Here is a 12,821-nt window from a genome sequence, read left to right as displayed (position 1 = left end):
TTCCAAGAAATAAGGGAAGAACCAAGGAAAATGCAATATCCAGTCAAAGATCTTCCTGAGTAGTGACAAGTACCCCAGTCTGCATCACAATATGCAGTTAATTGAAGAGTATTTTGAGCTGAATAAAACAAGCCATGATGGAGAGTGCCTTTGAGGTATTTGAGAACATGTCGAGCTGCTAAAAAATGAGGCATCCTGGGATCAGATAAGAACTGACTAAGCTGTTGTACAGCATAACTGATGTCAGGTCTAGTCATGTTTAAGTATAGAAGTTTGCCAATAATTCTTCTATAGACTTCTGGATCAGGCAACTTGTCACCATCATAAATGCTGAGTTTCAAACCTTTAGGTAGAGGGAAAGCAGCAGGGGAACAATTTTCCATAGAACATGACTTTAATAAATCAAGGATATATTTCCTTTGATTTAAAAGAATCCCAGAAGAGTCTCTTTTGACTTCGATACCTAAAAAGTATCTTAAGGCACCAAGATCTTTAATGGTGAAGGCTTGATGTAAAGCATCTTTAAGATGTTGTATAGCAGAAAGGTTGTTACCAGCAATGAGTAAGTCATCCACATAGGCTACAACTACTGTAAAAGCAGACTCAGAATGCATAGTGAACATGGAGTAGTCTAGTTTGGACTGAACAAAACCAAACTTAACTAAAAATTTAGTTAACTCTAGGTTCCATTGCCTAGATGCTTGCCTTAAGCCATAGAGAGAGCGTTTTAGTTTGCAAACCTGCCCTGAGGAAGCCTTAGTATAGCCTGGAGGAGGTTGCATATAAAGCTCTTCTTCAATATATCCATGAAGAAACGCATTATTGATGTCCAACTGATGGATAGCAAGGTTACAAGCAGCAGCCATAGCAATAAGAATTCGAACTGTGCTGAACTTGGCAACAGGGCTGAAAGTGTGCTTGAAGTCCTTGCCTTCAATTTGTCTATCTCCTCTGGCAACTAGACGAGCTTTACATCTTTCTACTGATCCATCTGGGTTAAACTTGGTCTTATAGACCCATTTACAGCCAATAGCTTTCTTGCCCTTAGGAAGGGAAACAAGATCCCAAGTTTCATTTTGCTCTAAAGCACTTAGTTCTTTATTCATAGCTGCAATCCACCTACTATCTTGGCTAGCTTGTGTGTAATTGGCTGGTTCAGATGTAGAAAGAACAGTAGTAAGGCTTGCTAGATGTTCTGGACTATATGTAGAGAAAAGAGGAGAAGCAGAAATATTGAAACTATGAGAGATAGAATCAATAGTAGGAATAGGATTAGTGTGAATAGCAGGTAAATCAACAATGAAATCTGCTAATCTAGCAGGTGGTTGAGTATGTCTAACAGATTTTCTAGTAACAGGCAGAGAAGGGATAGAAGGAATAGAAGAAGAGAGAGTAGAAGAATCAGTGTGAGTAGTATTGAGCTGGTCAGCAGAAATAGGAGAAGAAGAAGAGGTATTAGAAGGAGAATGTAAGGGAGAAAAGTGAGGGATATGCACTGGAGAAGAAAGTGCAGTTGGAGTAGTAGGCAAATATGAATCATTTATAGCAGGGTTAACTAAAGATGTAGGAGTAGGTAAAGAAGAAGAGTCAGAGGAAGAAGGTGAAGCAAAAGGAAATGTATCCTCTTTGAATGTAACATTTCTGCTTAGAATGATTTTTTGTGTTTGAAGATCATAGCATTTGTAGCCTTTTTGAGCAAAGGGGTAACCAAGAAAGATGCATTTGGTAGCCCTAGGAGCAAATTTATCAGAAGTCTTATGTGCAACATAGCATAAGCATCCAATAACCCTTAACTGATCATAAGTGGGGGTTTTCTTCATAAGAACTTCAAAGGGTGTTTTCCAGTTAAGAATTGCAGTAGGCATTAAATTAATTAAGTATGTGGCTGCTAATAAGCAGTCACCCCAAAATTTAATAGGTAGATTTGCATGAAATCTGATAGCTCTAGAGGTATCTAAAAGATGTCTATGTTTCCTTTCTACTCTCCCATTTTGTTGGGGAGTATTAGGAAGACTTCTCTGATGTATGATACCTTCTTGAGCAAATAATTGAGTACAATAACTCTGTATAATTTCAGTCCCATTGTCACTCCTGATATATTTCAAATGTATGCCAAATTGAGTTTTGATGTAGGCTAAAAAATGAGAGAGAATAACTGGCACTTGAGTTTTAGAGTGAACTAAATGAGTCCAAGTGACTCTACTATGGTCATCAAGTAGGGTGAGAAAATAAGTAGCTCCATTTAAACAAGGTTGTCTATATGGTCCCCACAAGTCCACATGTAGTAAATCAAAAGATGCAGAAGCATGAGAATGAGAGATTGAAAAAGGTTGTTTATGCATCTTAGCAAACACACAAGATTCACAATCCAAAATTGAATGTGTAGAGGAATGAAACAAAGTAGACAATTTATTCATCTTAGCTACAGATGGATGACCAAGTCTAGAATGAAATACATCACTAGAAGGCAGCCTACTAGTATTGAAAGCAGTGTTTACAGGAAGCTTAGAAGATGAAACTAAGTGAAACTTGTACAAATCAGCTTGTCTCACAGCTACTGCTTTGACCTGATTAGTTATAAGGTCCTGAAAAACACAGGATGTGGAAGTGAATTTTGCAAGCAATTTATGTTCATCTAATAAACGACCAACAGATAAGAGATTGTGTTTGAAATCAGGTAGGTAAAAAACATTTGAAATATGTATATTAGGAGTAAGAGAGACTGAGCCAATATGATCTACCAATTTTAGTTTACCATCTGGTAAACTAACTGGTATTGGTTGATTTAGAACCTTGAAATCAAGGAACATAGATTTATTACAGATCATATGATCTGTAGCACCTGTGTCAACAATCCAGTCCAGGTGAGTATAGCAGGTAGATAATGGTGTTTGAGAAGTATGGGAAGTACCTGCAAAGTTGATTGAAGGTGATGATTGAGAGCATTCTCCAGCTGTGTTAGACTGAGTCTTCATCAACTTCATCATTTCTTTGTAAACAGCATTAACTAATGAAGGATTGATTGCAACTTCTTGTGGTATTGAATGTTCCAAAGGATTGTTACCAACATATTCATCAGTGTGAATATCAGAAACCTGAGCTGCCATCTTAGGAGTAGATCCTCCATTTGACTGCTTGTTTTTGAGATTTGTGAACCACTCAGGGATATTTCCAGAAAGTTTAAAACACTGATCCATTGTGTGTCCAGTCTTCTTGCAATAATCACACTTCCTATCATTCTTATCAACCTTATGCTTCTTGAAATCTCTTCTTCCACCAGAATTATATGACAATGAATTGTGCTTTATGGAATTAAAAGCACTGATTTGAGAAGTTACCATCTGTTGTTTATCATTCAATTTGTTCTGCTTTTCTACTTGTAATAGTATATAGTATGCTCTATTAACTGAAGGTAGAGGATCCATACTAAGAATATTAGTTTTAGAAGGTGCATAGTCCAAGTTTAGACCAGCTAGAAACTGAATCAACTTCTGTTTTTGATCAGCAGCCAACACTTTCTTTAACAATCCACAAGAACAGTTAGCTAAAGCACCACAGTTGCAATCAGGAAAACCTTCAATTAGTTGAATCTCATCCCATACTCTTTTGAGTTTTGAGTAATACTCAACAACAGAAGAATCATTTTGCTGAATGGAAGTCATTTTTTGATGTAATTCAAATAGTTGAGGGGCATTAGATTGGCCATACCTCTCAAGAATTTCTTCATATAGTTGGTGTGCAGATTGTTGTAAGAGAAATCCTTCAGAAATTGTCTTTTCCATTGAGTTAATGATCCAAGATTGAACCATATAGTCATTTCTAATCCATTTCTGTAAGTCTACAGCATCAACATCAGGTTTCTTTGTTGATCCATCAATGAAGCAAAGCTTATTTTTGGCACCTAATGCCATACGAATCATCCTATTCCAACTCAAGAAATTCTCTCCATTAAATTTGTGTCCAGCAAGTTGCTGTTCTGGATGATCACCAGATCCCAAGTAAAATGGATCACTATATCCAATATTTGTGGATTTCTCAGGTACCTCAGGTGTATTTGGAATAAAATTTTCAGCAGCACCTTCCATTTCAGAAGGATTTGAAAGAGTATTCAGATCAGAAATTTCGATAAAAACAAAACTAGAATGATCAGATACAAATCTGATTAGTATTGAAGTAAGATTGAAGATATGTGCGGAATTTAATCTTCAAGAACCTTTGTAGCTCTGATACCATGTGAATTCATCTCACATGAGGTGAATTATTGTATGAATAAAAGCATTAGAGAGAATCTGATCAGATAGAGAAAAGAAAATTAGAGAGAGAAACTCTTATGTGTTTATTTCATTAGCTCACTCAATCAGAAAACTAACTGATTTACAATCTTATATGTAAGAAAGAAACTCTATTACAAGCTTCTAACAAACTTCTTAAACTTCTATTGTAAGTTTCTAACAAACTTTTGTAATAGAAACTAACTGATAATTTACTAAATGAGCTGGCAGCTGATAACCATCAGCTTATTTACACCTTTCCTCCTGTTTAAATTGACCTGTGGAGCTAATAATCAATTAGAAAATCAATCCAAATTTAATGGTTCTATAAAAGTATGAGTTAAGGAGGCTAATTGAGTCTTTGAGAAAACTTGAGATGATAAAGGAGTTAATTTTACAATTACCAAGTTAAGTTAAGTGAATAATCTTCCACATTTCAAGTAATTAATTAAAAGTCAATTTAACAATTTAATAAGAAGTTGATGTCATCTATAATTTAGTTAATAAAGTCTTGTGACGATGGTATTCAAGACTTGAGATCAAATCTTATCTACATCATTGCGCTTAATAAACAGGTTACGCAAATACTCATTGGGTTTGGATAATGAGTAATTTCCTACTTGTCGGAAACGAAGCTCCTAGGATTGACAGTCAAGACTTTTGGGCTTGATTGTGATCTACTGTTTGCTTGTTTCATTTCTCACCTTTCAACAACTTTTACAACAGATAAAACTACCATCCTAAAATTACTTGATTCCATGCATATGATTGAAGGCTAATAAGTACAATGTACTTTGTTAGGTATACTTAGCCAAATATAGTAAGTTCCAACCCCATCATTCTCAATTATTAATATTCAAACCACAAAATCATACAATACAATTGAATTGATTTCACCCTCCAAGCATGGTAGTATATTCATAATCGATCCTTCATCAATTTGGGATAATATAGAGCCTACATTAAATTGACACCCCAAATAATAATTTAATTTTTTTTTACCTATCTTTCGTTTTTTTGGTGAAAAAAATAACATCAAGTAATAAAAAGAGTTTGACGTTAAGCCCAGAACAAGCCGATAGTTATGAATTTAGTACAATGACTAGGGATGGGAGAAAATCCTAATTACATTACTTATCTTTCGTTAGACGATTGTAACATTATTTTTTTTGATGGTTGCTTTCAAAACTATAAATTACCTATTTCAAAAGTTATGTCTGACACCCAAAACCAAAATTCCAAATCCGCCACTGATTTAGGGCCAAACACCAAATAACTCAAGCTAAATACAAGATAATAATAAATATAGGTAGCTAGCCTTGCATGCTAGGAGACAGTTGAGCTAATACCCTCTAAATTTAAAGCCTTTCCTCTAGAAATGAAAGAACTTGTCTATATATAAGTGCACACATCATGTGACATATATCAGTCTTATATCATATAGTATATCTTTTTAGTACTATTAATTACAAAGTTTGAAAAATAGAATGGCTATAGGAAATCTTGAGGTAGATGTGGAAGTAAAGAGTAATCCAGACAAGTTCTGGAATAGCATTAGGGATTCAGATAAGTTATTTCCTCAAGCTTTTCCTGAGCTATACAAAAGCATTGAGATTCTTGAAGGTGATGGTAAAGCTGTTGGATCTGTTCGTTTCGTCAAATTTGCTGAAGGTACACTAATTTTATCCTATGATCATTCATATGCTTTTTATTTTTATCCTATTCTTAAGAGCATTTAGATACACATTATTAATCTCATAATGACATTGAGGTCATGGGATCATCAAACTCGAGAGTCGAGACTCTATGGTAGTAGGGATTTTCCATATTCTTCCCCTCTACTCTTAAAGGGTCCGACTTGTTAAGTTTGACTGAATCATCCAAGACAAGGGTTAATTTTGTATGTAGGACCTTTTTCTTAACAAAATATAGAAATTAAAATTAGACATTCTTACTATATATATGTGGTACAATATATAATCATGTTAAGATTAGTAACGTGCATTTACTGATAAAATATGCAAAAGAAGTCAGAAATTTTAAATAACTTTAATTTGTGCTATCTTTTCTATTTGGTTTATGATGACATAAGGATTGTATTACAATATGTAATCCTATAGCAAATGAGCTTTTAACTTTGGCTACTCATGTCAAAAAAAACCTTTGGCAACTCCCAGACTTAAAATTTTACCAACTAAGCTAAGCTGACATCTTCAAATTTTGATATATAGGACTTCCATTTCCTGTAACGAAATCGAAGGAGAAGGTTGAAGTCGTGGATGAGGCAAAGAAGACGGTAGGGTACTCCATCCTAGAAGGCGAGGTGCTCGACTTCTACAAGAGTTTCAAGGCACAACTTGTAGTGGAGCCAAAGGGGGAAGGAAGCTTGGTGAAATGGTCATGTGAGTTTGAGAAGGCAAAAGAAGATGCCCCTAATCCTGAAATCATCTTCAAGGAGTTTGCTGTTAAAACTTTCATGGACCTTGATGAACATCTCCTTAAGGCTTGATTAATTATATTATATGCTCCATATCATACCATATGTACTACTACTATAAAGTAACAAAATCAAAATTTCAACCCCTAGAGAATAAATACGTTGTCACCTAATTTGCATTATATGTAGACATCAAGTTTGATTATGGAGTATTAATTTTAATTACGGGGATCCTAAAAGGCCTTCATTTTAATCTATTAGTGCTTACTACAATGATTTACACTTGCATGATATTATGGCATACCCACTTTTTCATTCCACAATGAATAAATTGCTTCATTTATTGTATAACTCGAACAAATTAATAATCTATATAAATATATTAAAAGGCGTGTGTGACAATGTATACATGTCACATGTCACCTCTGTTACTCCACTAGAATTGTCCAATGTGTACATAAGTCATGTCGATTAACAAAAGTATAATTAGCTTGCAAGCAACAAGATTTGAACCAGTGACCTCTTGCTATTATAACATGACACAATTCAACTACCATCTCAACCAACTTTTAATCATGCTTTAAGTGTCCACAATAAAAATTTAAATTACCATCTAGGAAAAGACATAATACAATAAGAAGCCACCAGAGAATCAACCCTCTTGGTAAAAATCAACCCAGAGGCCATCACTTTGCATTATGAAAAAAGAAATAAAACCTCATAACTATAGAAGTGAAAGTAAGGATGTGTAAATATATAAACATTAAAAAAAAATCTAAAAATCTATGTAGCACGGAAACTCTCATGAAGATCATGTTTCCCATTTCCGAAACTCGAGAGGACAAAATTTCTTTAAAAGACCAGCGAGTTTTCTGCCTCAATGATCTTCAGTCACAAAATGATATTTTCCCTACTAAAAATCTCTTAGCTAACTCTATAGTCTATGCCCTATTATATACATCTTTTGTCGGTAATAAACAAAACTATAACATATTTCTATGCAACAATAGTTATTATTTAATCCTAAATTTTGGATTTCACAAAAAAATGAACAAATGGGGTGTTCAAAGGCTTTTTCGAGGCAACACAAATGGTGTCAAGCATCCGCGCAACGTCACAAGTCACGCTGACTTTCCTAGGAATGTTTCGGGAGAAAATATGACTAGACCCGGAGAAGTCCAAAAAAAGTCTCAAAAAACAGCCAAAATTGAAGGTTATAAGTAATAGAAAACTAAAGGTGACCCAATTTGATTAAAATTTAGCCGAACTAATACTACCTCAGTTCTTTTTTCTATTACAACAATGTGTTTGGACACAATTTTTATGGATTTGGAACAAATGAGTAGTTTAGCATTAAAGTAACTCTTTAATTAACTAGAGTAGGAGAGAAATCATCCGTAGAAAATAAAAGCAATTTATAAGGCAAAGTGAGTAATTAATGATGGTTTTAATAAGATAAAGTAAGGACAATATTGTCAATTAAAGTTGCTTTTTATACCAAATTTGGAATTGTTGCAATAGATGTGAAACTACCTAAAGTAGTAATTATTGTAATATAAAAAGAACGGAGAAAATATATTGTAAACTCGTCTCATGTACGAAGCTATAATATGTAAAATTTTGTGTATTATATAGGAGCTTTAGTGCTTTACCATTTAATAGTACCATACATCATCTATTCTAAAATAATTAAGATGTTGATGGAGACCGTGGAATTAAAAAAAGCAAAGAGATAGAAACAAAAAAATTGTGACCTATGTGCAAAAATAGTTGATCTTATAAGAGACCATCTAATTTTAATTTCAAATTAGGCATTTTTTTGGTAAGATGAAGGAGACTTACTTGAGGGGGAGGGATATGGAAAATTACTCAAATGAGTCATACGAGGTTTGATCCCTATATAATGAATAGTTTAAGCTATGTCGATTAACAAAAGTAAAATTAGCTTGTATAAAAAGAACGGAGGAAGTATATTGTAACCTCGTCTCATGTACGAATCTATAATATGTAAAATTTTGTGTATTATATAGGAGCTTTAGTGCTTTACCATTTAATACTACCATACATCATCTATTCTAAAATAAGTAAGATGTTGATGGAGACTGTGGAATTAAAGAAAGCAAAGAGATAGAAATAAAAAATTGTGACCTATGTGCAGAAATAATCGGTCTTATAAAAAACCATCTAATTTTAATTTAAAATTAAGCATTTTTTTTTTGGTAAGATGAAGGGGACTTACTTGAGGAGGGGGGGGGGATATGAAAAATTACTCAAATGAGTCCTATGAGGCTTGATCCCTATACAGCGAATAGCTTAAGCTATGTCGATTAACAAAAGTAAAATTTTGTGTATTATATAGGAGCTTTAGTGCTTTACCATTTAATACTACCATACATCATCTATTCTAAAATAAGTAAGATGTTGATGGAGACTGTGGAATTAAAGAAAGCAAAGAGATAGAAATAAAAAATTGTGACCTATGTGCAGAAATAATCGGTCTTATAAAAAACCATCTAATTTTAATTTAAAATTAAGCATTTTTTTTTGGTAAGATGAAGGGGACTTACTTGAGGGGGGGGGGGGATATGAAAAATTACTCAAATGAGTCCTATGAGGCTTGATCCCTATACAGCGAATAGCTTAAGCTATGTCGATTAACAAAAGTAAAATTTTGTGTATTATATAGGAGCTTTAGTGCTTTACCATTTAATACTACCATACATCATCTATTCTAAAATAATTAAGATGTTGATGGAGACTGTGGAATTAAAAAAAGCAAAGAGATAGAAACAAAAAAATTGTGACCTATGTGCAAAAATAGTCGGTCTTATAAGAGACCATCTAATTTTAATTTAAAATTAGATATTTTTTTTTTGGTAAGATGAAGGGGACTTACTTGAAGGGGGGGGGGGATATGAAAAATTACTCAAATGAGTCCTATTAGGTTTGATCCCTATATAGTGAATAACTTAAGCTATGTCGATTAACAAAAGTAAAATTAGCTTACAACAAGCTTTGAACCCATGACCTCTTGCTATTATAATATGACACAATTAACATCTCAACGAACTTTTAATCATGCTTTAAGTGTCCACATTAATATATTTGTATCTTTTAAATGTTGAGTTTTCCTTAATATATTTTAGTAGGAATGGAAAATAAATGCATATCAAGTTTGGAAACACAATACCAACCCGGGGCAAAGGCCCAAATACTAGTTTGATACTAAATTGAGACAGATATATACAATAATTAGCTCATTAACTTCTTCCCTTTTGTTGAAAGTAGCAATTAGGAAACTATTATCACGGTTAATTGAACGTTAACATCAATATTTTCAGTAAAATCACAATTATTACTTTAGATGGAAGAAGCATTATGTATGTATTTGAGTATATATCACACATATTACTACATAGTTAGTATTTGAGTCGCATAATTAACATATGCATATGATAATTAAATAGTTGCAAATTAAAACCCAATTAGCAAAAACAAACAACATCTAACATAAGAAATTAAGGACAAAATTGAAATCAAATTGCATAAGCAACTCTCAGTTATCCAAACTCAAAAGAAAGTATTCTTATTATCGCAATGTACTTCTGCCATAACTTGCTTATACACAAATTTAGCTCATCAACAAAGTCACTAACAGCAAAACTAAGATCATAATGAAATATAAATGCAAAAATTCCGAATAAGACGATAATTTCGTGTAACAGTCTCTTATGAATCAAAACTTCACCACTTTCTAATAATAAAATCCCGGAATTGGAATTTCAGACATCATAGGAAAGTATTGTACTGGCATATAATTATCACCAAAACCTGGTTGTTGTTGTCCTTGATCATAGTACATAGGAGAAGTAGGACTAATCACATTCATATTGTAATTGTAACCAACCAAATTACTACTAGTACTACACCCACCAAAACAATCATCATTTGACATTACTGGTTCCATAATTTGATCATCAAACATACGATACTCGAAATCGAACGGCCTAAATTCATCCTTCAACACTTGATCATCAAAACCTTGATTATTACTAGGCATCACATAAGTTGGTACCACAACACCCTTCATCATAGCAATTTTACGCTTCACATAATCAAGCTTATAATCATTAAGTTCTCCATCATTAAACTCCGAAATATCCGAATTCTTGTACAATAACTCTTCTTGATCTTCATACATGTCACTTAAAGTAAGTGATTTTTTCTTGTTTTTAACAACTTCCTTAGGAACTTTTAAGTATCGGTCAATTATCTCTCGAGCTCGAGCCGGGTCCGATGCTTGATCCGAATCATTAGATTCGGGTTTGAATGATATAACTTCGGGTGGTGGAGATGGTTTATCAGTTTCTTTATAAGGAAATATGATCATGCAAATTGGTACATTGCATAAAACTGAAAACTCATGGGCTTTTTTTATTAGGGTTTTCTTTTTTTGGTTGTAGGCTAAATTTCTCTTCTTTATTTTTTCTATGAAATTCTTTGTTGTTTTTCCTCTCCCCATTAAAATTCCTTCTACTTTCTTTTCTCAAAAGAAGTAACTTTTATCTGAAATCTGTAAATTTGGAGAGAGAAATGGAATTTTTTTCTATAACACAATCGCAGCTTATTCTAATATAGAGTTTAGGGTTAAAAACTTCTATTATTCTATGTTTTTTTCTTTCCTATTTTTTGTACTTTTGTCTTCTTCTTTTTTTTTCTTATAGATTACGAATTAAAGCTTTTGATTTTTTTTTGCTTCAAAAAGATTCTGAAAATCATTAAAACTGACGTGAGTTTCCTAAATTGACGCAAAAAAAAACACAAAAAAAATACCAAATGTTCCTAGATACACGCAAGTCATTAATGGAACAACTGAAGAAAAAAGATTCTACAAATCTTTACAAAATCACAAATTAATTAGGCTAATAATATCTTTCCGTAATTTGGCTCTTATTTTTTGGACTGGATATATGTTTTTTGTAGAAAGAGATATTTAGAGAGTCAAGTAATTTTCACACGAAAAAGTACATATAATTGTTCTCAAAAATTTTTAAAATGGTTTTTAGTACTGGAATTGGTGATTTTTTTTCTTTTATTGTTTCTATCACGTGAAAATTTGCAAAACAATTTTTTCGCACGAACAAACATAGATCTCAATTCATAAAAGTTTTGCTATATTATTCTAGTGGTACCAATTGTTTTGCTAGGTCACCTTGATCCAAGTAAAATTTTCTTGTTAAGCTACCAACTACCAAGCGGCAAGAAAGAACTTGTTATGCCATCTTGTTAGGACACTATGGGCATATTTGGCAAAACTAGCGGTTCTGCTAGTAGCTGTAGCTGTAACTGTTGGGGTGTAGCTACTAGCTGTCTACTAGTAGCTGTCAGCGGTCAACGATTAAATTAGTTGTTTAATTAGAAGTGTTTGACAAAAGTAGTTGTTGGAATTGTAAAAGATAAAAAAAAGTAGTTAACAATTCTACCTTACGGTAATGAGAACGTATTGTGTCGGACTCGTCCGACCATAATCTTTGGTCGGACGACTTTCAGGTGGTTCCAAAAAATTTTCAGTTGGTTTCAAAAAAAAATCAGTTAGTCTTAATTTTTTTTCAGTTAGTCTTAATTTTTTTTCAGTTAGTCTTCATTTTTTTTAGTTAGTCTTAATTTATTTTCAGTTAGTCTTAATTTTTTTCAGTTAGTCTAAATGAAAGTAAGTTACCTCTAAATGAAAGTAACTTAGGTCTAAATGAAAGTAACTTAGGTCTAACTGAAAGTAAGTTACCTTTAAATGAAAGTAAGTTAGGTCTAAATGAAAGTAACTTAGGTCTAACTGAAAGTAACTTAGGTCTAACTGAAAGTAACTTAGGTCTAACTGAAAGTAACTTAGGTCTAACTGAAAGTAACTTAGGTCTAACTGAAAGTAATTAACTTAGGTCTAACTGAAAGTAACTTAGGTCTAAATGAAAGTAAATTACCTCCAAATGAAATTAACTTACCTCCAAATGAAAGTAACTTACCTCTAAATGAAAGTAAGTTACCTCCGAATGAAAGTAACTTACCTCCAAATGAAAGCAATTTTCAGTTACTTATATTATCACCAAACACACCAAACA

The 12,821-nt window shown here is 32.9% G+C and overlaps 1 protein-coding gene across 1 annotated transcript; it reads left to right on the top strand.

The window, feature by feature from the left end:
• The first annotated feature begins 5,690 nt into the window (after nucleotides 1-5,690).
• Nucleotides 5,691-6,933, top strand: LOC104897434 (MLP-like protein 423). The gene is made up of 2 exons (XM_010684308.4): nucleotides 5,691-5,942; nucleotides 6,503-6,933. Exons 1-2 carry the CDS (start codon nucleotides 5,759-5,761, stop codon nucleotides 6,778-6,780), a joined length of 462 nt encoding a protein of 153 aa, XP_010682610.2. The 5' UTR covers nucleotides 5,691-5,758; the 3' UTR covers nucleotides 6,781-6,933.
• Nucleotides 6,934-12,821: the final 5,888 nt, after the last annotated feature.

This window comes from Beta vulgaris, chromosome 6 (genome assembly GCF_026745355.1).
Source record: "Beta vulgaris subsp. vulgaris cultivar EL10 chromosome 6, EL10.2, whole genome shotgun sequence".
Lineage (NCBI taxonomy): Eukaryota > Viridiplantae > Streptophyta > Magnoliopsida > Caryophyllales > Amaranthaceae > Beta > Beta vulgaris.
This window is presented reverse-complemented; position numbering and strand designations above follow the sequence as displayed.

Bases quoted from the DNA above. Each gene is read 5' to 3' on its own strand.
- LOC104897434 (XM_010684308.4), top strand. From the start codon at position 5,759: ATGGCTATAGGAAATCTTGAGGTAGATGTGGAAGTAAAGAGTAATCCA. The intron at 5,943-6,502 runs GTACACTAATTT...TTTGATATATAG, and splicing joins TTTCGTCAAATTTGCTGAAG to GACTTCCATTTCCTGTAACG.